The sequence below is a fragment of the Lagenorhynchus albirostris genome, chromosome 9, assembly GCF_949774975.1.
Source record: "Lagenorhynchus albirostris chromosome 9, mLagAlb1.1, whole genome shotgun sequence".
Taxonomy (NCBI): domain Eukaryota; kingdom Metazoa; phylum Chordata; class Mammalia; order Artiodactyla; family Delphinidae; genus Lagenorhynchus; species Lagenorhynchus albirostris.
This window is the reverse complement of record NC_083103.1, coordinates 7165533-7193087: the sequence shown is the minus strand read 5'-3', so window position 1 is coordinate 7193087 and position 27555 is coordinate 7165533. Positions and strand designations below refer to the sequence as shown.

General features: G+C 50.4%; 1 protein-coding gene across 3 annotated transcripts; it reads left to right on the top strand.

The window, feature by feature from the left end:
• Window positions 1-27507, top strand: CAPN1 (calpain 1). 3 transcript variants are annotated; one of them, XM_060158694.1, is made up of 23 exons: window positions 115-148; window positions 593-631; window positions 877-1144; window positions 1264-1333; window positions 1598-1716; window positions 3211-3344; window positions 3432-3600; window positions 4445-4528; window positions 4879-4964; window positions 5321-5395; window positions 5533-5693; window positions 20556-20740; window positions 21653-21664; window positions 22456-22667; window positions 22771-22810; window positions 23387-23452; window positions 23543-23600; window positions 24390-24454; window positions 24854-24922; window positions 25180-25258; window positions 25881-25997; window positions 26289-26347; window positions 26716-27507. In XM_060158694.1, exons 2-23 carry the CDS (start codon window positions 621-623, stop codon window positions 26740-26742), a joined length of 2166 nt encoding a protein of 721 aa, XP_060014677.1. In that variant the 5' UTR covers window positions 115-148; window positions 593-620; the 3' UTR covers window positions 26743-27507. The 3 variants fall into 3 exon arrangements, with proteins under 3 accessions (XP_060014678.1, XP_060014677.1, XP_060014679.1); XM_060158695.1 differs by lacking the exon at window positions 593-631 and having other exon boundaries at window positions 1-148; XM_060158696.1 differs by lacking the exon at window positions 21653-21664 and having other exon boundaries at window positions 116-148.
• The last annotated feature ends 48 nt before the right edge of the window (window positions 27508-27555 follow it).

The following is a 27555-nucleotide window of genomic DNA, read 5'->3' as shown; positions in this document are numbered from 1 at the left end:
ACAGAAGGAGGGAGGGAGGGAGGAGGGCGGAGGGGCCGCGGGAGGAGGGCGGGGAGGAGCGCTCTTCCTGGTTGGGCCCTGTCCTCAGCTGCCACCGGGGAAGCCAGCCGCAGGGACCGCAGCGACCCCCCGAACACTCCTCCCCCAGGTAAGGAGGTGGGTGGCCGGGCCGCTGTTCCCGAAGCCTGGCCACTGCTCCCGGGCTGAGGGGCTGCCTCTACCCCGGGCTCTCTGAGTGCCTGGAACTGGGGCAGGGGCTGGGGAAGCCGCACAGCTCCGGCGCCCGCCCCAGCCTGCGTTCCTCACTGCCTCCAGGGGCCGGGCTGCGCTGGGCTGGGGGAGGGCCGGAGGGGGAAGGACTGAGACGCAGCAGCCCTGATCATTCAACCTGTCTCAGGAGCTTGGGGAGGGGGACCCCGACTGCCTGGAGTACTCAGCCCCCAAGCCAGGGAAAGGGGCCAGTGTACGGGAGCTCGGCTAGTTTGAGGAGGGGGGTTACAGGCAGGCAAACGGTCAGAGGCCTTCCCTGGGGTCTCCCACCTTCCTGGTTCCTTGTGCTATTTCGGGCTCCGCCCTTCCCCAACCTGACTAGCTGACCACAGGACTGCAGACCCAGGACAATGGGCATCTGGTAAAAGAGAGGTGGTAGCACTGGGTGGGGGTAGGGAGATGGTGGCCACCATACCTGGGGGGATGGGAAGCCCCCTCTCCAGGGTTGTGGGAGCAAAGGGAGGTGGCAGCCCTGATTCAGTGAGAGGAGCAGTGGGGGCGGGGAACCCCAGGTCTGGGGAGGAAGGAAAGCAGTGTTAGCAGACAGGAGTCCCAGCTCTAGTCCTGGGAAGGCCTGGGTTCTGAGCAGACCCATCTCTCCCACAGGATGACTGAGGAGGTCATCACTCCGGTGTACTGCACCGGGGTGTCTGCACAAGTGCAAAAGCAGCGGGCCAAGGAGCTGGGCCTGGGCCGCCATGAAAACGCCATCAAGTACCTGGGCCAGGATTATGATCAGCTGCGGGTTCACTGCCTGCAGAGTGGGGCCCTCTTCCGTGATGAGGCTTTCCCCCCAGTGCCCCAGAGCCTGGGCTTCAAGGACCTGGGCCCTAACTCCTCCAAAACCTACGGCATCAAGTGGAAGCGTCCCACGGTGAGAGGGGCCACCCTGGGTGGGATTCAGTTTACCCCCTTCCTGGGTGAGGAGTGGGACTAGGACTCCAGGTCCCTAGGAGGGGCTGGCCCAGAGACAGGACTCTGGGTCTCTTGCAGGAGCTGTTCTCAAACCCCCAGTTCATCGTGGATGGAGCCACCCGCACAGACATCTGCCAGGGAGCACTGGGTAGGCCCTGGGGCGTTTTGAGTGTTTTTCCAAAGTAGTTCCCTATACCCGTTCCTTCCTGCTCTGCCTCAGCCCCTCCCTTCTGCAAGCCCAAGCAGGCTCTGGCTATCAGTGCTGGGGCTGGTTTGCCCAGATTCCTGGGTCTTTTCTGTAAGTTGAGGGGAGCCCTGCCCAGGGAACCCGTTTCTCCCCAGCATGGCACTCGTGTGCACCATTGGGCGCAGATTGGTAGAGCAGGCCTGACGTGGCTCTTTCCCATCCCAGGGGACTGTTGGCTCCTGGCGGCCATCGCCTCCCTTACCCTCAATGACACCCTCCTGCACCGAGTAGTTCCACATGGCCAAAGCTTCCAGGATGGCTATGTCGGCATCTTCCATTTCCAGGTGAGGAGCCCCACATGCACCTTGGGCAAGGGGGGTGAGGGAGAGAGGGGTAGCAGGCACTGCAGGTGGTGGGGACACTGAAGTTAGGGTGGCTCAGGGCCACACCTTGCAGGGCCAGCCCTCCCTCTCGAAAGTATTGCGTGTGACCTCTTGATTCCATCTCCGATCCGTCATGTGTGAGAATCTGTCATGTGTGAAACGGCTGGGCAGGTATTTCAGCTGGCAGCTTTCCTGGACGCTTGTGCACATCGGGGGAGAAAAGTGCTTAGAAGAGTAGAAAGATCTCTGTGTTATATCCTGTGGGACAAATCCTTTTCCTCCTCAGGGTCTCAGTTTCCCTATCTGAGAAACAGAGAGTGTTCTGCCGGGAAAACCGACCAGCACATGTGGCCATCTACACCCTTGGCATCAGTCCACCCACCCACCCACTCCCAGCTCCGCCTGCACTTTGGCAATCGCCAGCCTCTTAGAGAGCCTTGCAGAAAAGAAAGACTCGGGATTAAGCCTATTTAAACCAGCGTTTCCTGATGTTGTTTGCGCACAGGGCCCATTTTTCAAATCACACTAATGAATTCTCAGTAGGCTGGTTTTGGGAGAGACACACCCCCAGGAAGCCTGGATGAGAATCTCTGGCCCCAGTGTCCTCTCCTTCCGCCTAGCCAGGGAGCCCCTTGCCCTACCTCGTCCTCACCCGCCTCGGCGCCTAAGGCTTGACTTGCAGGACCCACCGTGCGGTGGCAACTACTGTGGCCAAGTGCGGCACCTGCCAGCGTTGGCCCACCGGGGCGCGGCCTCACCGCCCTTTCCCCACCCTCTCCCCTCACTCCACCAATCCGCTCCTCCCCGGCCTCTGATTGGCCCGTTCACTCCCTCACAGACAGTGTGGTGGGCCCACCTCCTCCCCTCGCCCCCTTGTTCAGCGCACACACACAGCCCCGAATGCCAATGCCGTAGCACTGAGTCACTTTTGGCCTCGGCGGGCCGACTCCTACCTCTCTGGGAAACTTGGCCCTCAAGGCATCTATGAAGCAAACCCTGCGGTTTGCTGTCCACCTTGTGGTTGAAGGATCTGGATGACGCATTTTTATTCCACACCTAAATTACATAGGTATCCGCAGGCCCCCCCCCACGCACACCCCATGGCCTAGAATGGGGAGAGGGGAAAGGCAGGGGTCATGGCCTTAAAAGGTTCCGGGAGAGCCAAGGCCCAAGGGCTTTGCAACCTCTCCATCCCTTGGTCTGTTTCAAAAAATATCAACAATGCTGCCCTAAAAACTACCTTCCTAATCTTCTTTAGTTTTCCCATGAGGAAGGCATTGCTGTTCCCTTTTGTGGAGAGGGAAAGTGAGGCTCAGAGAGGATAAGGTGCTCAGATCCCGTGTCTAGGATATATGACCTAGAATCAGGTGTCTAGTAGGTGGGAGAGCTGCTGAGGCGTAAGCTCAGGCCCCGGGGATCTCAAAGCAGGTACTCACTATGCTTCTCTTCCCCCAGCTGTGGCAGTTTGGGGAGTGGGTGGACGTGGTGGTGGATGACCTGCTGCCCACCAAGGACGGGAAGCTGGTGTTCGTGCACTCTGCCCAAGGTAACGAGTTCTGGAGTGCTCTGCTGGAGAAGGCCTATGCCAAGTGAGTAGGGGCCCAGCGAGAGCTCCAGGCCACCCCCAGAGTGTGGGGTCCCGCTTGGTACAGAGTGCTGACCGGGGCCTCCCACAGGGTGAATGGCAGCTACGAGGCCCTTTCAGGAGGCAGCACCTCCGAGGGCTTTGAGGACTTCACAGGTGGGGTCACCGAATGGTATGAGCTGCGGAAGGCGCCCAGCGACCTATACAGCATCATCCTCAAGGCGCTGGAGCGAGGCTCCCTGCTGGGCTGCTCCATTGATGTGAGTGCGCTCCATCCTGTGACCTGAGCCTCCTAGTGGCTCCCTTTCCCTACCCAGCCCAGCCTCAGACTCGCTGCAGGCTTGGCTCCAGACCCCATCCTTCACCTCACACCATCCCTGGATCCTCACCCAGCCACGCCCATCACTTCAGTCGCATCTTCCACCTCCATGCCTGGCGTCATCCTGGTCCCCAAAGCCTCAGACCTCAGCTTGTTTTCCTCACTTCAGCTCCTTGTTCCTGTCATCTAAGGCCTTGCCTGTCTGCTCTCCAGTTCGCAGCCTCAGACCTCAGCTCCTTCCTAGTGCCGGCTCCCGTGGGCCCCCGCTTCTTCCCGTACTCCATTCACTCCCTCAGTTGCTTTTCTGTTCCCACGACTCAACCTCAGACCTCCTTCATCCTTGATGTCAGCCTCCACCCCCACCATCACTGCATCCTCCACTCCAGCCCCGCCCCCATGCTATTCCCCAGTCCTACCCGACTCTAGTCTGTTCTCCGCCCTCTTCTCCGCCTCACTGTGTCCCTCCACACGAGGTCTTCTGAGGACCTCGTGGCTCTGTGGTGAGGCGAGGGGCTATGCATGGCTGTATGTGTGTGTTCATGCATGTTTGCACAGGGTCTGGCCAGCTCTGGCCAAAAGCAAGTCAGTGGGGTGCCCAGGCCCCGCCACCAGTGGTAACATTGGTGGAGTAGCAGGCAGCACCCCTTCCAGGGGCTGAGATGGGGTCAGGGTTCCTGCCTATCACTTTGCATAGCTGTTGTGTGTGCAAGGGAACGCCAAGACTCAGGGTTCATCTCCTGACCGGGGATGGGGACACTGGCCATAGTATGTGTGTCTTTCTGCAGATCTCCAGCATTCTGGATATGGAGGCTGTCACCTTCAAGAAGCTAGTGAAGGGCCATGCCTACTCTGTGACCGGGGCCAAGCAGGTACTGCCCCACATGGAGGTCTTCCCTGCAGGGCCGTTCCTGCTTCCTTGTCTCTCTGGCCCGTGGCCAGGGCTGTGGGAGAGGCCGACTCTTCCTTTGACCTCCTGCAGCACCTTTTCTATCTCCTGGGGACTCTCATCCAGAGATGTTTATCTTGTGCCCCCCCTGACTTACCCTAGTTTGTGCACATAGCTGCCTTCCTCAACAGGTTACTCCCCATCAGGCTTCTCAGCTGTGCTTCCCATGGTGGGTGCTGGGTGCTGAGCTGGGCTCGGCGAGGGTGAGGTGGAGGGAAGGGGTGCTAAAAGTGTGTACCAGAAGCAGGCACTGATGGGAGCTCTGGGGAACAGGTGAACTACCAGGGCCAGATGGTGAACCTGATCCGGATGCGGAACCCCTGGGGTGAGGTGGAGTGGACAGGAGCCTGGAGTGACGGGTGAGGGGCTGCGGACACTGGCCAGGGAGGCTGGGGGAGGCTGTTCAGTGCCACTGGCATTTCTGCTGGGGGCTCTGCCAGCCCAGGGTGGGCTCAGGATTGGACAGAGGGGCCCATCTGCATATGACTGGGTCTGAGGACCGCCCTGACAGAGCTCAGGCTGTGCGGGCTGCTGTGCCCAGCCTGTGAGCATCGTCGGGGCATCTGACCCGGCCCCTATAAGACAACTGGGACTGGGATCTCTGGACTTGGCCTGGAGGAGGCCTCCTGACCCGCGCCAGGGGAGGACAGGCCTCAGGGACAGAGGCTGGGCAGGTCAGTGGCCGGCAGCCCCTGGCAGTGCCCTTTCCCCACAGCTCCCCGGAGTGGAACAACGTAGACCCTTATGTTCGGGAGCAGCTCCGGGTCAAGATGGAGGACGGGGAGTTCTGGTGAGCAGCCCCCTCTTCAGTCTGGCCGTTCTTGGGGACAGGCACCCCAGCTCCCAATCCCCCCAAACCCAGCCGTGCCACGTCCCTCAGTGCCCTGGCTGGGGGCCCTGGCTCACCTCTCACCTCGACCCCCCCAGGATGTCCTTCCGAGACTTCATGCGTGAGTTCACCCGCCTGGAGATCTGCAACCTGACGCCCGACACGCTCAAGAGCCAGAGGTTCCGCAACTGGAACACCACCCTGTATGAGGGCACCTGGCGGCGGGGGAGCACCGCGGGGGGCTGCCGCAACTACCCAGGTGACCTGGCCTTGAGAGCACAGGGGGGCGGGTCTGGGCCCTGCTGCCCCGGACATGTCTTCTCTCTGAGCCTCAGTTTCCTTGCCTGTAAGGTAGGGGTAGTTGTGCTGACCTCGTGAGTTTGCTTTGAGGATGAAATATTGAATGTCCTTGTAAATTCCAAAGAGCCACATTTGACTCCCTTGGTGGGGTCTGAGCCAGAGTGCTGACAAGGGGAGAAGGCTTCGTTGCCGTCCAGCCACCTTCCTGTCACTCCTCATTCCGAGACCTTCCTCCTGGCCCACTGTCTCCCTCCTTGATTCTCTGTCACCTTTCCCTGGGCGTCTAGATCCGTGGGGTATCCTTCCTCTCCCATCTCGCCTTCTCTTCTTACCAGGCTAGAGTCCTCATCCTTACCAGGTTGGAGTCACCATTTTAATCTTCCCCCTGCAAACGCTCGAGTTTCCCGGCCCCTCTGTCCCTCTGCCCCATAACCCTAGTTGAACCCTCTCCACCGGCTCCAGAACCGCTGACTGTGCCTGGAGAGAAGTTACACACCTGGGGCAGTATTTTCCCTGTAAATTCACAGGCGCAAACCTCAGTTGTGCACTTTGCATGACCCCAGCAGCTCCTATGAGTACGTTCCCACTCTCTCCTCAGACCTGCCTCCACTGTCACTCTCATCTGATTTCATGGGACACCCGTCCCATTCCCACCCCCAAATCCCCCAGCCTGACTGGACCTGTGCCCGCCTTTGCTGCCTTGCCGCCCGGGACAGTGGCAGAACTATCCCTGCTCGTGGGGACCCCGCACCTCTGCTCCAGACTCCCTTTCCCTCACTCTGAAAGCCTCCCGCTCCTTCATCTGTCACCTCTCACTCTGTGTCGTGATGAGAGAACTGCCTGCCTCAGAACAGTCGCCTGTCTCTCGACCCACTCCCCCACCCATTTCTCTGCTCCCCTTCAAAGTGAAATTTCTCAGCAGTGCTGCCCTCAGCGTTTCCTTGCTCGCTTCCAGTTCAGTGTTTAACCCCCTCCAGTCCAGCTTCCACCCAACCCCGGTGCTGCAGCGTCTCACTGGCCAGCTTCGGCTGTGCCGCGTCCACCACTACAGCTCTGCTCTCATGACCTGCCCCTGTTAGCAGTTCTCAGGCTGGCTCACAGCCCTCTGTTTTCAAGCATTCTTCTCCCTCACAGGGATCTAATTTCATCAGTTTTTCCCCAAACAGATGACCACTGTTCCCTGTACCACTTATTGAGAAGTCTATCCTTTCCCTGCAACGCCAGCCCCATCATACAGTCCCCACATATGTGCGGGTCTGTTTCTGAGTTGCTTTTCTGTCCCTTGGCCTATCCCACTGCCAAGAGTGCATTGATTTAGTAGCTATAGATTTATAAGTCCTGAAATTGGACAGGATGAATTCCTTCTTCAGGAGTCTCTTAGCTCTTCGTGCTCCTTTTTTTGTTTTTTCTATGTGAATTTTAGGATCAGTTTACCAAGTCCTACAAAAAGCCCTTTTGAGATTTTACTTTGGAATTGGATTGACTCTGCAGACCCATTTGGGGAGAATTGACATCTTTACAATTTTGAATCTTCTTATCCAAGAATGTGGTATATCTCTTTATTTATTTAGGCCTTATTTAATGTCTTTCATCATAAAGGGCTTATACATCTCTTGAAATTTATTCCTAGATACGTTATCATCTTGTTGCTGTTGTAAATGGTATCTCTTTTAAAATTACCTCTCCCAAGTAGTTGCTGATACTGTAGCATGCAGCTGACCTTTTAAGTTTATGCTGTATCCAGCAAACTTGTTAAACTGTAGTTAACTTTACTCATTTTTCTGTAGATCCTTTTTGCTTTTCTAACTGACAGTATAGTATCTGAGAATAGTGATGAATTTGTTTCTTTTCCAATTCTTATTACTTTTGTTGCATTTTCTTGTTTAATGTGCTGGCCAGGCCTGCAGCATGCTGACTAGCACTGGCTATGTCCTGGTATTACCCCTCTCTCAAAGGAAAAGGGTTTTTTTTTGTTTTTTTTTTGCTGTACGCGGGCCTCTCACTGTTGTGGCCTCTCCCGTTGCGGAGCACAGGCTCCGGACGTGCAGGCTCAGCGGCCATGGCTCACGGGCCCAGCCACTCCACGGCATGTGGGATCTTCCCGGACCAGGGCACGAACCCGTGTCCCCTGCATCGGCAGGCAGACTCTCAACCACTGTGCTACCAGGGAAGCCCAAAGGAAAAGTTTTTACTAGTAAATGTTGACTGTAGATTTCATCACTAAAAACTTTTCTACTCTAGGTTTTTGTTTTTGTTTATACATTTATTTATTTATTTATTTATTTTTGGCTTTGTTTGGTCTTCGTTGCTGTGTGCAGGGCTTTCTCTAGTTGCAGTGAGCGGGGTCTACTCTTCATTGCGGTTTGCGGGTTTCTCCCTGCGGTGGCTTCTCTTGTTGTGGAGCACTGGCTCTAGGTGCTCAGGCTTCAGTAGTTGTGCCGCATGGGCTTAGCTGCTCCGCAGCATGTGGGATCTTCCCAGGCCAGGGCTCGAACCCGTGTCCCCTGCATTGGCAGGCAGATTCTTAACCACTGCACCACCAGGGAAGCCCCTTGTTTTCATTTTTGTATGCACCTTTTATCAGATTAATGAAGCTTAATGTTATTAAATACTTTATTATTAGAATTAGCTTTTTTCTTCTATCTGTTAAAAAGGTAAGTTACACTGATCACTTTTCTAATATTAAATTAACCTTACATTCCTGAGATTAAAAACAACAGAGTCAGGCTTCCCTGGTGGCGCAGTGGTTGAGAGTCCGCCTGCCGATGCAGGGGACACAGGTTCGTGCCCTGGTCCGGGAAGATCCCACATGCCACGGAGCAGCTGGGCCCATGAGCCATGGCCGCTGAGCCTACGCGTCTGGAGCCTGTGCTCCACAAAGGGAGAGGCCACAACAGTGAGAGGCCCGCGTACCGCAAAAAAAAAAAGAAAAAAGAAAAGAAAACCAGAGTCATGACGTAACTTTCTTTATACAATAATTTTACATCCATGTTCATGACTGAGGTTTGCCTATAGTTTTCCTTTCTCATACTTACCTTGTCTAGTTTTGGTATTGGTGCTGTATTTGGCTGGTAAAGTGAACTGGGAAATGTTTTCTCTTTTTCTGTTTTCTAGAAGAGTTTGTATAAGGTGGGTATGATTTTTCGCTTGAATGTTTGGTGGAACTGGTCTATAAAGCTGTCAGGCCTGCTCTTTTATTTGTGTGAAGATTAACTTTTGTTATTGAGTATCTTTAATGGTGATTGAACTATTCAGGTCTTCTATTTCCTCTTGAGACTCTTTTGATGAGTTTTATTTTCTAGAAGTTGATCCTTTGCATATTGTTTTCACAATTATTAGCGTGAAGTCATGCTTAATATACCATACCTCATCTGTAATGATATCATCTCTTTTATTGGTAATGTTGCTTGTTGGCATTGTCTCTTTTGTTTTTACTAATCCTGTGAGGGGTTTGTCAATATTAGTCTTTAAACAGAAATGATTTTTTTACTTTATTGATCCTTTTTAGTTTTTTTTTCTATATTATTAATCTTTGGTTTCTTGCTTGTTATCTCATTCCTCTGCTTTCTTTGGATTTATTTTTAGACTTTATGACATCTTTTTTTTCTTTCCAGTTTTATTGTGATGTAATTGACATTCAGCACTGTATAAGGTGCACAGCGTAATGATTTGACTCACATACATCATAAAATGATGACCACAGTAAGTTTAGTGAACATCTGTCATCTCATATAGATACAACATTAAAGAAATAGAAAAAATGTATCTTTTCCTTGTGATGAGCACTCTTAGGCTCTTAGGGTTTACTCTCTGCACAGCTTTCATATATAACATATAGCAGTGTGAATTCTATTTATCATGTTGTACATTGCAGCCCTAGCACTTATTCACTTTAAAACTGGAAATGTATACCTTTTGACCACGTTCATCCAATTCCCTCTGCCCCCACCCTTTGCCTCTGATCACCACAAATGTGATCTCTTTTCCTGTGAGTTTGTTTGTTTGTTTGTTTTTGAAGGATAATTGAACTACAACACTATGTGAGTTCCTGGTCCACAACATAGTGATTCGATATTTCTGTACATTTCGAAACCATCACTACAATAAATCTAGTTGTCGTCTGTCACCATACAAAGATATTACAAAACTACTGATTATATTCCCCACACTGTACATTTCATATCTGTGACTCATTTATTTTGTAATTGAAAGTTTGTACCTCTTAATCTCTCTTACCTATTTGTCTTCTCTCTCTCTCCCCCTCCTCTCTGGCAACCACCTGTTTGTTCTCTGTATCTCTGACTCTGTTACTGTTTAGCTGTGTTTTTTTATTTGTTTTGCTTTTTTAGATTCCACATATAAACAAAATCATCCAGTATTTGTCTTTTTGAATTAGTGTTTTCATTTTCTTTGGAAAAATACTCAGGAGTGGAATTGCTGGGTATCATGGTAGTTCTATTTTTAATTTTTTGAGGAATCTCCATAGTGAGGAATTCCATTTTGAGGAATCTCCATGTTCTCCATAGTGGCTGCACCAATTTACATTCCCACCAACAGTGCACAAGGGTTCCCTTTTCTCTACATCCCTGCCAACACTTATTTGTTGTCTTTTTAATAATAGCCATTCTGACAGGTGTGAGGTGAAATCTCATTGCGATGTTGATTAGTTATGTTGAGGATTTTTTCATGTGTTCTTTGGCCATCTGTATGTCTTCTTTGGAAAAATGTCTATTCAGTTCCTCTGTCCATTTTTTTTTTTTTTTTTTTGCGGTACGCGGGCCTCTCACTGTTGTGGCCTCTCCCGTTGCGGAGCACAGGCTCCGGACGCGCAGGCTCAGCGGCCATGGCTCACGGACCCAGCCGCTCTGCGGCATGTGGGATCTTCCCGAACCGGGGCACGAACCCGTGTCCCCTGCATCGTCAGGCGGACTCTCAACCACTGCGCCACCAGGGAAGCCCCTCTGTCCATTTTTTAATTGGGTGGGTTGTTTGTTTGTTTTTTGCGGTACGCGGGCCTCTCACTGTTGTGGCCTCTCCCGTTGCGGAGCACAGGCTCCGGACGTGCAGGCTCAGCGGCCATGGCTCACGGCCGCTCCGCGGCATATGGGATCTTCCTGGACCAGGACACAAACCTGTGTCCCCTGCATCGGCAGGCGGACTCTCAACCACTGCGCCACCAGGGAAGCCCGGGTTGTTTGTTTTTTTTTGATGTCGAGTTGTATGAATTCTCTGTATGTTTTGGCTATTAACTCCTCATCAGATATATCATTTGCAAATTTCTTCTCCTGTTCAGTAGGCAGTCTTTTCATTCTGTTGATAGTTTCCTTTGCTGTGCAAAAGCTTTTTAGTTTGATGTAGTCCCATTTGTTTATTTTTGCTTTTTTTCCCCTTGCCTGAGGAGACATATCCAAAATAATATTACTAAGACCCATGTCAAAGAGCCTACTGCCTATGGCTTCTTCTAGTAGTTTTATGGTTTCAGGTCTTACCTTTAAATCTTTAATCCATTTTTAGTTTATTTTTGTATATGGTGTGAGAAAGTAGTTGAGTTTCATTTTTTTGCATGTAGCTGTCCAGATTTCCTAACATCATTTATTGAAGAGGCTGTCTTTTCCCCCATTTTGTATTCTTGACTCCTTTGTCATAAATTGCCCATATAAGTGTGGGTTCATTTCTGGGCTCTCTGTTCTGTTCCATTGATCTATGTGTCTGTTTTTGTACCAGTACCATACTGTTTTGATTACTGTAGCTTTGTAGTATAGTTTGAAGTCAGGGAGTGTCAGGGAGTCAGGGAGTGTGATATCTACAGTCTTCTTCTTTCTTAAGATTGTTTTGGCTATTCAAGACCTTTTGTGTTTCCATACAAACCTTAGAATTATTTGTTCTAGTCCTGTGAAAAATGTCATTGGTATTTTGATAGGGATTGCATTGAATCTGTAGATTGCCTTGGTAGTATGGTCATTTAAACAATATTAATTCTTCCAATCCATGAGCACAGTATATCTTTCCATTTGTGTCCTCTTCAATTTATTTTATTAGTGTCTTATAGCTTTCCAAGTACAGGTCTTTTACGTCCTTAGTTAGATTTATTCCTAGGTATCTTATTCTTTTTGATGCAATTGTAATTTTATGACTTCTTAAATTAGACACTTATTTCATTAATTTTTTTTTCTGTGTATGCACCTATAATGATAAATTTCCCTCCAAGTGTACCTTTGAGTTACACAATTTTGATATGTAATGTTTTTAAGAATTGTAATACCATAAAATTCACACTTTTAATGTGTACAATTCAGTCATTTTAATATGTTCACAATGTTGTGTGATCATCACCATCACCTAACTCCAAAACATTTTCACTGCGCTCAAAAGAAACCCTGTATCCATTAGAAGTCACTCCCTAACCCTCTCACCCACCAGCCCTGTAACCACTAATCTAATTTCGTCTTTATAGATTTGTCTATTCTGGACGTTTCATATAAATGGAATCATGGAATATGTGGCCTTTTGTGCCTGGCTTTTTTCCCTTAGCATCACGTTTTCAAAGTTCATCCATGTTGTAGTGTGATCAGTACTTCATTTCATTCGTAGGGCTGAATGATATTCCATGATATGGATACACCACATTGTGCTTATTCATTCCAAAGTTGATGAATTGTTTCCAGTTTGGGGCTATTATCAGTAATGCTGCTCTGAACATTTATGTACATGTGTTTGTATGAGCATATGTTCTCTTGGGTCTAAAGTAGGAGTGAAATTTTTAGGTTGTATGGTAACTCCATGTTTAACTTTTTGAGGAACTGTAAACTGTTTTCCAAAGTGGCAGCCATTTTACTTTCCATTTTACATTCCTCCTAGCAGTGTATGAGGGTTCCCATTTCCCCACATCCTCATTAACACTTATTGTCCAACTTTTTTTTTTTTTTTTTTTTTTTGCGGTACGCGGGCCTCTCACTGCTGTGGCCTCTCCCGTTGCGGAGCACAGGCTCTGGACGCACAGGCTCAGCGGCCATGGCTCACGGGCCCAGCCGCTCCGCGGCATATGGGATCTTCCCGGACTGGGGCACGAACCCGTGTCCCCTGCATCGGCAGGCGGACTCTCAACCACTGCGCCACCAGGGAAGCCCCCAACTTTTTTATTATAGCCATCCTAGCAGGTGTAAAGTGGTATCACATTGAAGTTTTGATTGGCATTTCCCTAATGACCAATAATGTTGAGTATATTTTCATGTATTTATTGGCCATTTGTATGTCTTTTTTGGATGGTCTGTTCAAATAGTTTGCCCATTTTTAAATGCAGTTTTTTTTGTTGTTGTCTTTTTGGTTTTTTTTTTTCGCGGTACACGGGCCTCTCACTGTTGTGGCCTCTCCCTGTTGTGGCCTCTCCCGTTGCGGAGCACAGGCTCTGGACGCGCAGGCTCAGCGGCCATGGCTCATGGGCCCAGCCGCTTCGCGGCATGTGGGATCTTCCCGGACCGGGGCATGAACCCGCGTCCCCTGCATCGGCAGGTGGACTCTCAACCACTGCGCCACCAGGGAAGCCCTGCCCATGTTTAGATCGGGTTGTCTTTTCATATATTTTTTAAATATATATATATCTGTATATATTCTGGATGTGAGCCTTATGAGGTAGATGGTTTGTATGTACTTTCTCCCATTCTGTGGGTTGTCTTTTCATTTTCTTGATAGTGTCCTTTGAAGCACAGAAGGTTTTAATTTTGATGAAGCCCAATTTTTATTTTTTCCTTTTGTTTCTCATGCTTTTGGTGTCATAATCTAAGAATCCATTGCCAAATCCATGGTCATTTATCTTGTGTCTTCTTCTGAGAGCATTATGATTTTAGCTCTCTTATATTTAGGTTGTTGATCCATTTTGAGTTAATTTTTGTTTATGGTGTAAAATAGGTACCCAACTTATTTCTTGTGCTTGTGGAAATCCAGGTGTCCTAGCATCATTTGTTGAAATACTGTTCTTTCCCCATTGAATGGTCTTGGCACCCATGTCAAAAATCAATTGGCCATTTACGTATGGGTTTACTTTTGGACTCTCAGTTGTGTTCTTTTAGTCTGTATGTCTATTTTTATTCTAGTACCACACCATTTTGATTATTATAGATTTGTAGTAAGTTTTGAAGTCAGGAAGTGTGAGTCTTCCAACTTTGTTCTTTTTCAAGATTGTTTCGGCTTCTGGGCCCCTTACAATTCCCTATGAATTTGAGGATCTGCTTTTCACTTCTGTGGGAAAAGGTTGTTTGAATTTTAATAAGGATTGCATTGAATCTGAAGATCACTTTGGGTAGTATTGACATCTTAATAATATTAAGTCTTCCAATCCATGAAGATATGTCTTTTGACTTTTCTATGTCTTCTTTAATTTGTTTCAGCAATGTTTTGTAATTTTCAGTGTACAAGTCTTTCAACTCCTTGGTTAAATTTATTCCTAGGTATTTTATAGTTTTGGATGCTATTATAAAGAAATTGTTTCCTTAATTTCCTTTTTGGATTTTTTCATTGTTGGTGTATAGAAACACAACTGATTTTTATATTCTAATGTAATCTGCAACTTTGCTGAATTTGTTTTTAACTCTAAACTTTCTTATGGATTCTTCAGGTTTTTCTATATAGAAGATAATGTCATTTGCAAGTAGAGATAGTTTTCTTCTTCCTTTTCAATTTGGATACTTTTTCTTTTTCTTGACTAACTGCTCTAGCTAGAACTTCCAATACAATGTTGAATAGTGGTGGTGCAAGTGGGCATCTTGTTCTTGATCTTGGGGGGAAAGCTTTCTTTTTTTTTTTTTCACCACTGAGTATGATATTAGCAGTGGGTTTTCCATAAATGCCCTTTATCATGTTGAGGAAGTTCCCTTTTATTCCTAAATTTCTGAATTTTTAAAAAAATTTATTTATTTAATTTATTTATTTTTGGCTGCACTGGGTCTTCATTGCTGTGCACGGGCTTTCTCTCGTTGGCGGCAAGCAGGGGCTACTCTTTGTTGTGGTGTGCAGGCTTCTCATTGCAGTGGTTTCTCTTGTTGCAGAGCACGGGCTCTAGGCACATGAGCTTCAGTATTTGTGGCATGCAGGCTCAGTAGTTGTGGCTCGTGAGCTCTAGAGCATAGGCTCAGTATTTGTGGCACATGGGCTTAGTTGCTTCGCGGCATGTGGGATCTTCCTGGATCAGGGCTCGAACCCCATGTCCCCTGCATTGGCAGGCGGATTCTTAACTGCTGCGCCACCAGGGAAATCCTGAATATTTTCATCATGAATTTGTTTTGGAGTTTGTAAAATGCCTTTTCCATGTCAGTTGAGATGGTCATGTGGTTTTTTTTCCCTTTGTCCTATTAACATGATGTATTACATTGGTTTTCTTATGTTGAACCATTCTTGCATTCCTGAGATAAATCCTATTTCATAGTATGTAATCTCTTTAATATACTGTTGGATTTGGTTTGCTAGTATTTTGTTGAGGATTTTTGTATTGATATTCATAAATGTTACTGGTCTGTAATTTTCTTTTCTTGTGATGTTTTTATCTGGATTTGGTATCAAGGTAATGCTGGCCCCGTAGAATGAGTTCGTTTATCAAAAGAAATAGTAATGTAAATGAGAAATCACATAGAATAGTAATTAAAGCACTGTGTACCTATATTGAAAAAGAAAGAACTGAAAACAATTGCCTAATTTTCCACCTTAAGAAACTAGTAAATGAGCAAACTAAACCCAAAGCAAGCAGAAGAAAGCCAAATAAATGAAACAGAGAAACAATAGAGAAAAATCAATGAAACCAACAGTTGGTTCTTTGAAAAGCTCAGCAAAAAGTGCAAATCTTTAGCCAAACTGAACAAGAAAAAAGACAAGAAGGCTCAAATTACTAAAATCAGGAATTAAAGAGAGAACATCACTATCAACCCAACAGAAATAAATGATTTATAAGAAAATACTGTGAACCATTGTATGACAACAAATTAGATAACCTAGATGAAACTGACAAATTCCTAGAAAGAAACAAACTATGAAAATTGACTCAAGAAAAATAAAAAATCTGGATAGACCTGTAACACTTCAGAGATTGAATCAATAATCAAACCTCCCAGTTACTATTTTATTGTTGATTTTTAACTTAATTTCCTTGCAGTCAGAAAATATGATCTATATGAGATCATAGGTTTGAAATAAACAGAAGCTGGTGCTATGGCCCAGCATGTGGTGAGTTTTCATGCATATTCACGTGTTCTTGCAAAGACTGGCTAACACATATATTGTGTTAGCACTCCTGTAAATATTTTAAATATAACAACCTGATTACCTTTCACACTGACCCTATGAGGGATGTACTACATTATCACTATTTTACAGATAAGGAAAGTGAGACACAGAGTGATTAAGCAATTTGCCAAAGTCACTAATAAGTGGCAGAGCTGGGATTTGAACCCTGTCAGTGTGAACCTGGAGTCTGTTCTCTTGACCAGTATACTGTTCTCTGAATGTTAGGGGGAATCTTCTATAATTGTTCATTATATCAAACTTATTGATTACTTTGTCTGCTTAATCTATCCATGATTGGAAGAGGGATAATAAAATCTCACACCATCTTGCTGGCTTTGCCAATTTCTCCCTTTATTTCTGTCCGTTATTTTTCTTTGCATATGTTGAGCTAGGTGCATCAAGTTTAAAATTGATATAAGTTCCTAGTGAATTAAACTTTTTTTTTTTTTACTATCTAGTGACCACCTTCATCTTTAGTAATTCTTTTTACATTCAAGTCTGTTTCAGTCTGTGTTACTATGCTGTTGCAGTTTTCTGTTAGTTACTACTAGTACTTTTGTGGTATGTCTTGTTATACCGTTTGATGTCCGATCTTTCTACAGCTCAGTGTTTTAGTTATCTCTCATAAATAGCATATAACTGATTTTTTTAATAGCTGAATTTGGAAAACATTGTCCTTTGATTGGAAAGTTTAATCCATTTACATTCATAGTGATTACTGATATATTTGTATTTATTTCAGCAGACTTACTATGCATTTTCGATTTGTCCCTCCTGCTATGCCTTCTTTTGGGTTGGATTTTTTCTTTTCTCTCTGCTTGTTTTTCCCTCTGTGAGTTTGGAAGACAGAAGAGCTTGCTTAATAAGTTCCAAAGTTAGTTGATCAGTATCTTTACCCTCCACCTGAATAATGTAAAGACTTGAGAATATTTAAGTTGGATCACACCCTCCCTTTTTTCAATCTGCTATCCTTAGCTAGTATTTTAATTCTTAACAGTTTCCTGCCTGTCCTAAATTAGCACCATCATCATCCCCATTATTTGGTATAGCCCGTATTTGTTTGATTACCCACATAATATCAGTATTTTTGCTCACTACTCTCATGAATGGTGAGACCTTTCATCTGAGATCATTTTCTGTCTGTCTGAAATATATCTTTTTGAATTTCTTTTACTGAGGGTCTTTTGGTGATAAACTTTCTCAGTACTTGTATAAAATGCCTTTATAGAGTGCTCATTCTTGACAATTCTCTGGATATAGAACTCTGAATTGACATTACTTTCACTTCCCTGAATATGCTATATTACTCTTCACTGTGCTTCCACTGTCACTATGTGAGTCGGGAGTCTGTCTACCATGCCTTCTGAAATGGTTTGTCTTTTCTCTCTTTTAAGATTCTTTTTCTTTGATATTCTACAATTTGACCATGATGTGTTGAGGTGGGGATTTCTTTTTATTATGCTTTGGATTTGTCAAGCTCCCTGTGTATGAAGATTGATGTCTTTCAACAATTCTAGAAAATTGTTAGCCATGATCTTTTAGAATATCACCTTCCTACTCTCTTTATTTTCTTCTTTTGGAATGCCAATCAAATGTAAACTGGACCCCCTCAGTCAACCCTCCAGATCTCTTACTTAACATCTCTTAACATCCCTGAATGTCCCTGGATTGCATTCTGGGTAGTTTCTTTAGATCCATCCTCAATGCACAAATTTTCTTTTTTGCTGTTGGTTAATCCTTCCGACAAATACTTAATTTCACTTGAAAAATTTATTTCTGGAAGTGTTAATGGCTCTTTTTCTGATCTGTTCATCCTTGCTCATATGTTTAAGCATCTCATTTATTTCTTTAAGTATAGTAAGCCTAGTCTTTCATATTCCGTGTCTGATAATTTCAGTATCTGGAGTCTTGGTGAGTTGTTGTTTGTCGCTGCTCATCCTCAGCCATCATGAGGTTCATCCATTGTGGCTGCTGGTTCTCAACCTTCTGAGGTTTTTGGCTTATTTGACCTAGAAGTTTATCTTCAGGAGTGGTTTGAGTTATTGGATGAAGTTAAGTTCCTCTAGTGTTTCTGCCAGAAGTTTATCTTCAGGAGTTGTTTGAGTTATTGGATGAAGTTAAGTTCCTCTAGTGTTTCTGCCAGTCACCTGGGATACTCCCGACCCAGGACTCTTAAAAATAAATTTTCTCTTTAATGTTCTTTTTTTGACCTCATGGGCAGCATGAATTAAATCTGCAAGCTCATGAGAAGGCTGGCTTGTGGTTATAAATCCTCAGAGAATGTTCTACTTCCTCCCAGTGGTTTTATTTTTCTTTCACACTTACACTGCTGGCATTCCTCACGGGGCTTCCAGTTTTATGGCTGTGATCTCCTACTGGACCTTATCTCCTGCCCCTGAGCCCAGGCAGGACTCAAGACCTCTAGGAGTCTGCAGAAATCCTTTGGCATTATTTACCTTTCATGGCTCCCAGTTTCCATTTTTTAAAACAGCTTTATTGAGATATAATTCACATACCACATAATTCACCCATTTACAGTGTAAAATCCAGTGTGGCCTTTACTTTATTCACAGAGTTGTGCACCCATTATTACATCAATTTTAGAACGTTTTCATTACCCCCAAAAGAAAACCTATACCCCCTGGCTGTTACTCCCAAGCCCCTCCCCCTCATTTCCAGGCTACCACTAATCTACTTTCTGTCTCTATGAATTTGCTTGTTCCCGACAATAATTTAATATAAATGGAATCATACAACACGTTGTCCTTTGTGACTGGCTTCTTTCACTTAGCATAATGTCTTCAAGGTTCATCCATGTTATGTAGCATGTGTCAGTACTCCATTCCTTTTAATTGCTGAATAATATTCCATTGTTTGGTTATATCACATTTTGTTTAAATTGGGTTGTTTCTGCCATTTGCCAATTATAAATAATGCTACTTGGAACAGTCACATGTTTTTTGTGTGCGTGTATGTTGTCATTAATCTTGGATATACACACACACACATCCCCAGAGGAGTGGAATCGCAGGGTCATATGGTAATTCTGTGTTTTACCATTTGAGGAACTGCCAGACTATTATGCAAAGTAGTTGCACCATTTTACGTTCCCACCGGCTATGCTTGAGGTTCTGATTTCTCCACATCCTCGCTTATTTTTTTTAATTTTTCAAAAATAAATGTATTTATTTTTGGCTGCATTGGGTCTTCATTGCTGTGCATAAGCTTTCTCTAGCTGTGGAGAGCGGGGGCTACTCTTGGTTGCAGTGCACGGGCTTCTCATTGCAGTGGCTTCTCTTGTTGCGGAGCACAGGCTCTAGGCGTGTGGGCTTCAGTAGTTTTGGCACACAGGCTCAGTAGTTATGGCTCATGGGCTCTAGAGCACAGGCTCAGTAGTTGTGGTGCACGGGCTTAGTTGCTCCGCAGCATGTGGAATCTTCCCAGACCAGGGCTCAAACCCATGTCCCCTGCATTGGCAGGCGGATTCTTAACCACTGCGCCACCAGGGAAGTCCCCACATCCTTGCTTATTATCTCTCTTTTTGATTAATGTTAATTTTGTATGTGGGGAGGGGGAAATGCTGGACTTACTGGTGCCTTTAAACAGAAGTTTTGCATATTCTCTCCGGCACTTGGTTGTTTTAGTCAGCAGGATTGTTCAGGCAGCTGAATCACTAAATTGCCAGAAATGCAAGTCCCCCTCAGCCCTTGCAGCTCAGTGGCCTCCTCTCAGACCCTGCTTTCTCTCGCCCTCTTCTAAGTCACTGTCCACACAGCAGCCACCTTCTTTTTTTTTTTTTAATATTTATTTATTTGGTTGCGCTACGTCTTAGTTGCAGCAGGCAGGCTCCTTAGTTGCGGCTCCAGGGCTCCTTAGTTGCAGCTTGCCGGCTCCTTAGTTGCAACAGGTGGGTTCCTTAGTTACGGCAGGAGGGCTCCTTAGTTGTGGCACGTGAACTGTTAGTTGCAGCATGCATGTGGGATCTAGTTCCCTGACCAGGACTCACACCCGGGCCCCCTGTGCTGGGAGCACGGAAAACTTAATCCACTGCGCCACCAGGGAAGTCCGTGCAGCCACCTTCTAAAATCCTGATCCAGTCATGCCCCTCCCAGTGTAAACCTGTCAGGGAGTCCTTTGGTCTTTGATTCAATCCACACGTCTTATCACCGACCCTGCTTCCACCAACGTCTGCCAACCTCCCTGGATCCCCTGTGCTCACTGGAGCCCCAGGTGTGGGTCTTTTCTTCTCCCTCTGCCTAGGCTTCCTTGGCTCAAATGTCACCTCGAAGATTCCTTCCCTGCCCGACTTCAGCTTGCTTTCTTTGTAATTGTTCCATTAACTAACCTGACTTGTTCATCTTTGCCTCCGCTTCGTTCTGGAATGGGAGCTCATGAGGGCAGGGACCCTGTGTGTCCCTGTGGCACATCTGTCACTTGGCACACGGTGGCCACAGTAAAATTTGTTGAATGAATGAATGAATGAAAACATGGGGGAGGGAAGGCTTGGGGGCACTGCTCTGCTTCTCTGATCCTGCCTCCCTACCTCCTGCAGCCACCTTCTGGGTGAACCCCCAGTTCAAGATCCGGCTGGAGGAGACGGATGACCCGGACGACGACGACGACTACAGGAGTCGGGAGTCAGGCTGCAGCTTCCTGCTCGCCCTCATGCAGAAGCACCGCCGTAGGGAGCGCCGATTTGGCCGCGACATGGAGACCATAGGCTTCGCTGTCTACGAGGTGAGCGAGCGGGCGGATCTCCCAGCACCCGGCAGAGAAAGCGGCCTCCCGGCAAGCACCGCCAGGCGGCGCCAGGGGCGCCAGAGGACGCCAGGGGCGCCAGAGGACAAGGCGGCGCCCGCCCATCCAGAGCCGACTGGGGCCAGTCACACCCCTGAGGCACGCAGCCCTAGACTGAGCCTTCGGGAGGCACCTGCTGAGGCCCTCCGCCAGGACTGGGGCAGCCAGGGGCCTAAAATTCATCCTGTGAGGCAGATGGAGGATGAGGAAGATGTGTAGCTAGGAGAGGGGAAGATTCTGCAATTCTCCCCTGTCCTTAGAGGCTGCATGGCTGCTTTCGGGCAGAGGGATCTGCCTTAGCTGACACCTGGGAGAAAGACTTTGACTCAGTTTCAGAAAGAAGTGGGCAAGTGGTCTTCCCTGAAGGAGTAGTGAGCTCCCTGTCTTGGAAGTATGTAAGCAGAGGCTGGCCGTGGAGGGCCCTGCTTCACGCACTGTATTCAAGACAGAAACTTCTGGATCTCCCTGGTGGGGGTAAAGGACAGTCGCAGCCTCAGCCCAGGCCCACGGCCCCTCGTAGCAGATTGGGGTGGACCTCCAGTGTCCCTGGGCCGGAGGACTCTGCAGTTGGCCGCCCCATGGGGCAGTCCTGGAGGCTCTGGTTCAGAGCTGAGGTGCAGGGCATTCCAGGGACAGAGGGCCCTGCCTGGGCCTCCCTCCTGGCGTCCTGGGGTCCCTCTCTGGCATGAATACAGGTCTGGGTCAACACTGGCCCCTGTCCAGGACCCTGTCTCCTGGTCTCTTCATCCCATCATTTTCATCTTAAGAACTCAGGGCCGCTGCCCAGCACACACCACAGCATCTGCCCCTGGGCCAAGCAAGCATCTCTAACTTCCCTCCTCTCTCTGGCAGGTCCCTCCGGAGGTAGGTGTGGCATCTGACTCGCCTGGATTTACACACCCTTGAACACACATGGCCCAATGGTGCCCAGAGGGAGCAGGACGGCGGCAAGCCCACACGTAGAGAGCTAAGAAGTCTCCTCATCTTGGGGCTAACACAGTGCCCCCACCCCCCTGCCTGCTGTTCAGTGGGCAGAGCAAACACTGTCCTCCTGGGGGTCAGAGCAGGTAATAAGTAAGGGAGCTGGATTTGAACCCTGGCCCTCAGAGCCCCACCTGACACGCACCCGTGAGGCTCTTCCTGTCTTACTGTTCACACTGAGGCCGTCTGGGGTGCTGGCTAGGAGCAGGTTGGTAGTGGGCTGAGTGTTCTGTACCCTTGGGCAAGTTGCCTAGGCTCTAAGCCTTGGCGTCAGTGTCTGTAAAATGAGTTGTCATGAGCGTTAAGTGAGGTGACGTGTAAAAGGCCCTGCGGTGTCTGACACGGGAAGCTCCAGGTAAGGATAATGAGAAAGTTATTTCATGGTGTCACAGTATCTACATTCACCTCATGGTGTCTCCTCCCCTCCACTCGGTGCGGTAGGCAGGGCTGTTACCCCCATTTCACAGATGAGGCAACAAGCACTGTGACTTGTCAGGGTCGGGTAGCCTGTGGGTGACGGAGCCGTGACACAGCTCTCCAGCCGCTTGGCCAGAACCTGGAGCCTGGGGTCTGGATCTGGGTCTGGTTCTGGCTGGATCTGGGTCTGGGGGCAGCTCCTAAGGGTGGGCTGAGCGGGCAGCTGCAGCCCCCGCTCCCTCCTTCCCTCCCGCCAGCTGATGGGCAGGCCGGCCGTGCACCTGAAGCGGGACTTCTTCCTGGCCAACGCGTCTCGGGCCCGCTCCGAGCAGTTCATCAACCTGCGGGAGGTCAGCACCCGCTTCCGCCTGCCACCCGGGGAGTATGTGGTGGTGCCGTCCACCTTCGAGCCCAACAAGGAGGGCGACTTTGTGCTGCGTTTCTTCTCAGAGAAGAGCGCTGGGACCCAGTGAGTAGAAGGGCCCCCCACCCCGCTCTCTGCGCGCCCCCCACGCCCCTCCTGCCCCCCCCCCCCACTGCTGACTGGCCCCCTGTCTCCCCACCCTCTGCAGAGAGCTGGATGACCAGATCCAGGCCAATCTCCCTGACGAGGTACGTGCCCTGCCCCCACCAGCCACCCTCCTCCTCTCCCTCACCCTGGGTGTCCTGTGACCTGGGCTCCGGCTGGCAGCGCAGAGCCCCTCCTGGCAGGAGCCGTAAGAGTAATACTAATCCCTCATTTGCCCAGCACTTTACAGATTGCAAAGGACTTTGTCATAATAATGGCACAGGGTCCCCGGGTTCTTGCTCTCTGCTGGGTCTGTGCTGAGCTCTTTACCTGGGTCACCCCGTTTCCTCCATAACAGCTGTGTCAGGGTACTGTCACTACCCTCTCAGTGGGAAACTCAAGTTCAGAGAGGTTAAGGAACTTGCCCAAGGTCGTGCAGTAGGGAATCAAAGCCTCACTGTTCATCATTGAGCTGACCTTCACTCTCCACATTTAGGCCACAGAGGCCTGGACAGGGATAGAGTAGGGGCCAGGTTCCCATTTCACAGATGAGAAGAGTGAGGCTCAGAGGTGAAGTGACACATAGCTGATGAGTGGTCCCAGCCCTGCCTCCAGCAGCTGCCCATGCAGGGGCCAGGCTGGGGTGCCCCTGACCTGCTCTCCCCCACTTCTCCATCCAGCAAGTACTCTCAGAAGAGGAGATTGATGAGAACTTCAAATCCCTCTTCAGACAACTGGCAGGGGAGGTAGGCTGGGCGTGGTGGACGGGTGGTCGGGGGCACCAAGGGGCAGCCTTTCCCCAGAGTGGAAAAGGCTCCTCCTCCCTCTTCCCGCAGGACATGGAGATCAGCGTCAAGGAGCTGCAGACCATCCTCAACAGGATCATCGGCAAACGTGAGCACCCTGAGCGGCTGCTCTCCACCCCGTGTCCTGCTTCCCACCCCCCCTACCCCCCCGCCCCGTTCCTCCAAACTCCAGAATCTAGCCTTCTGCTCCCACCCTGGGCTGAACCCCACCCCTTGGTCTCCGTGGGTGGGGCACCCTCCACCACCTTTCTGAGCCCTGCTCACCCCCTTTTCCTCCCAAACTCCTCATGCCGTCTTGCTGCTCTCCGTGCCTGAGCGCTGTGCCTGGTGTGATTAGAAGCTTAGCCGGCTGCTGACAGCACCTTAGGGCCAGTGTGTGGGCGCCCCTTCCTCCAGAAGGCAGGTGGCCGGCTTCACTCCCCAATGTGCAAAACTGAAGGCAACTGCCCTTCAACCTTCCCTTTGCCCCCGCCTCTGACCTCTCACCTCCGACCTCTGTGCATGCTGCTCCCTCAGCCCAGAGCCCCTCTCCTGCTCTTCTCACCCTTCGGGGCCTGCAGCAAACCCCACCCCTGCCGTGACCGCCTGTGCTGCACGTTTCTACTGTGTTTCTTTCACTTATACTTAGCACTGTTCCTTTTCACTCGGGTCTAATGGTGGTGTTGACGTGCCTGTTGGGACACCGGCTTGACTGCTAAAATACCTTGAACTCTTTTTTCTGATGATGGAAACAATCCTACATACCTACTAGCCTAGACTTTACACACCAGGGGACAGAAATGGTGCCTCCCGGACCCTTGTCCCACCAGTGTGCCCAGCACGGGGCAGCCCCAGGAAGCTGGCTGGGTTGAGGTGTTGGGACTGGTTTTTCTTGCAGACAAAGACCTGCGGACCAAGGGCTTCAGCCTGGAGTCCTGCCGCAGCATGGTGAACCTCATGGACGTATCCTCCCTTTGCTTTTGCCTCCTGAGCCGGCCTTTGGGGTGGGATGTAGGCATGGGGAGAGCCCTGAGTGACCCATCCCAGGAGCAGCACAGAGAAAGGGACAAGTGTGGACAGACCAGTTCCTTCCTGGCATCTTCCCGTTGATCGGGGTGGGGCGGGGACCGAGGCACAGGCCTGTGTTGAGTGAGAGGCGGGCAGGGCCTCGTCTGCAGGTGACCCTGAGGCTGGTGCTCTGTTTGCGCCCCTCCCAGCCACCCCGATTCAGGCCTGGCCCCAGGCAGCTGTCTGCGGGCTCCTGCCCCTTCTCCCCTCCCCCTCCTCGTCTTGCTCTCCCCGGTGCTCACTCACCCAGTGCCTGGTTTAAGCTGTGGAGTTTTCTTCTTAATGGCCGCCCAGCGTGACGGCAACGGGAAGCTGGGCCTGGTGGAGTTCAACATCCTGTGGAACCGCATCCGGAATTACCTGGTAGGTGGTCCCTGCTGGCAGCACCCTCCCCTCCTCTGCAGCCTCAGTCACAGCGGGCGGCCGGGCTCCGGCTCCCAGACCAGCTGTGTGGACTAGGCCCTTGCCCTGGGTCTGCCTCTCCGAGCCCACGTATCCCAGTGGCTGACCCCCTTCGGGCCTCTCCCCTCCACCCTTGTCAGCCCTCCACCCTGGGCAGATGGGAAGGGCTGGATGCTCGCCAAGCCCTCACCCTCTGCCCCCCACCCCCACCCCCCCAGTCAATTTTCCGGAAGTTTGACCTGGACAAGTCGGGCAGCATGAGTGCCTACGAGATGCGGATGGCCATCGAGTCTGCAGGTGAGGCCTGAGGGCTGGTGGCACTCGTGGAGCCCCAGGGAGATGGCCCTGGCTCGCTTCTCTGACAGCTACCCAGGGCGGTGGGTGGGCCCTAGCCCTTGTCCCTGGGGGGGTGATGGCAATGGTGGTGAAGCAGTAACAGCCATCTACTGCCTTTCTCTCCTGGTGACTGGGCCAAGCGCTTTATCAGAATTTCCTTTTGTTCTGACTGCAGCCTCATGAGGATAGGGTCTTTTATTATCCCATTGAGCAGAGAAAAGTGCAGCTCAGAGAGGGGTAGTGACTGGCCTGAGGCCACACAGCCAGGGAGGAGTGGAGCTGGTCTCCAGAGCTTCCAAAGGGAGCAGTGCAGGGCTCATCCTCAGTCCCATGTCAGGATGAGGCCAGGGCATTCAGAACAAATGAAACTGGACCCTGGGCCCTGATGGCCAGCACCTGCTTCCCTGGGGCAGTCTGGGTCCTCAAGCTCCCTCTGGACCAGCACTTGCCCAGCTCCTGGCCCTGCCCAGGCGGTCTTCATGCCCCCCAGCCCTGGGGCTCACCCTGCCCAGCCTCAGTCCCCCTCTCCGCCCCCTCTGGCCTGGCTGCACGTCCCTGGCCCTCACCTGCTCTCCTGCGCCAGGCTTCAGGCTCAACAAGAAGCTGTACGAGCTCATCATCACCCGCTACTCGGAACCCGACCTGGCTGTGGACTTCGATAACTTCGTGTGCTGCCTAGTGCGGCTGGAGACCATGTTCCGTGAGTGTCCCCGTCGGCTTCCCCCTCCAGCTCAGTCCCCAACTCGTCCCCAACGAGGGTCTCGGGGAGGTGGGGTCCAGGCAGGCTGAGTGCCAGGCAACACGGAGTTGGGTGGGAACTCTGGAGGGGGCTCTCGAGCAGCAGGAAGGGCTGCTCCCCGGCTGTGAGGGTGAGAGAGCTTGCGGCGCTGTGGGGAGGTGGGGGTGAGGCAGGAGGTGGGGCCTGGTCCTGGCCCTGCCTGAAGGTCCCACTGAGTTCTCAGCCCCATGTCATCATTTCTTGAACACACAGGGTTTTTCAAGACTCTGGACACGGATCTGGATGGAGTCGTGACCTTTGACTTGTTTAAGGTGGGGCTGTCCTCCGGTCCCGGTTGGGGAAGGTGCCCAGGGGCAGTGTTTTCTTACCCGCCTGGGCTGGAGGCTGCGGCCTCAGCGCCAGCCCTAAGGCCGGCCACCTGGGTCCTGCAAGGACACGCTTGGGTGTCTGGGTCCTGGGGAGGATGGGCCAGACCCCTGGAGGCCTGTACAGGAGCCAGCAGCCTGGGCTCCCAGGGGTCGAGGAGGTAAGAGAGTGCCCCGCCCCCTCCCCGGGAGGGTCCCTCTCCCACCTGCCCTCAGGGGGGTGAGGAGATGGTGACTCCTGAGCCATGGAGCTGGGAGGCCGGACTTGGGGTTTCTGCCCTGGCTGACCCCTCTCTCCGCCCTCTGCCTGGCAGTGGTTACAGCTGACCATGTTCGCATGAGGGGCTCTTGCACGAGCCCCTTGCTGTGCTTCTCTGCCCTCCTCGTCTGCCGGGCCGTGCCTTCCCGCCACGCCACACCAGGCCCCGCCACACCAGGCCCCGCCAGCTGCAAGTGCCTTCCTTGGAGCAGGAGGCGGCCTCGTCCTCCTCGTCCTCACTTCCCGGCCGCCCCGGTTCCTTTGTTCTGGGCAGAGCTGCGTGGCCCTCCCTGCCTCCACTGGCCACGGGCTCAGATGGACTCCCCCAGCCCCTCTGGTTGCCAAACCGGGAAGGCAGCTTTTGCTAGTTCCTGCCTCACGTGGGGCCCCAGGGGGAGCTGACGGCCCCAGGCCTCTGGACATCCTGATGTGTCCCCTCCTCTCCCTCCACAGGCCACCCATTCCACCCCCAAGCCCACCACGCCCCAGCTGCAGCCTTTAAACTATAACCACTAGCTCTGCACAGCCTGCTGTCTAGCCGTGCGGAGCACTCTCCCAGCTGGGGCGTCCTCCGCAGGGCTGGGAATGAATGCCTGTTCCTTCCTGTGCCGAAGCCAGTGCCCCCCTCTGCCCCACATTCCCCCCAGCCCTGTCCCCACTTGCCTGCGGGGTGGTCAGGCCTTCCCTCCCTCCCTCCCTCCCTCCTTTTTTATATTGGTGATTTTAAAGGGGCCTCTGTGGGGACTGAAGTACCACCTATGGGGGTGCCAGAGGCACCTGGGCATGGGGTGGGGCAGTCTCATGTTTCCATGCAGAGAAACCCCAAATAATAAAGGAAACGGCCCCACCTTTGACTCTGGAGTGTGTTTCTGCCTACACCTGCTGCCCAGGAGGG

Coding starts and splice junctions, on each gene's coding strand:
- CAPN1 (XM_060158694.1), top strand. Junction 22,811..23,386: donor AGGCCAATCTCCCTGACGAG/GTACGTGCCCTG, acceptor TTCTCCATCCAG/CAAGTACTCTCAGAAGAGGA. Junction 25,259..25,880: donor GATGGCCATCGAGTCTGCAG/GTGAGGCCTGAG, acceptor CTCCTGCGCCAG/GCTTCAGGCTCAACAAGAAG.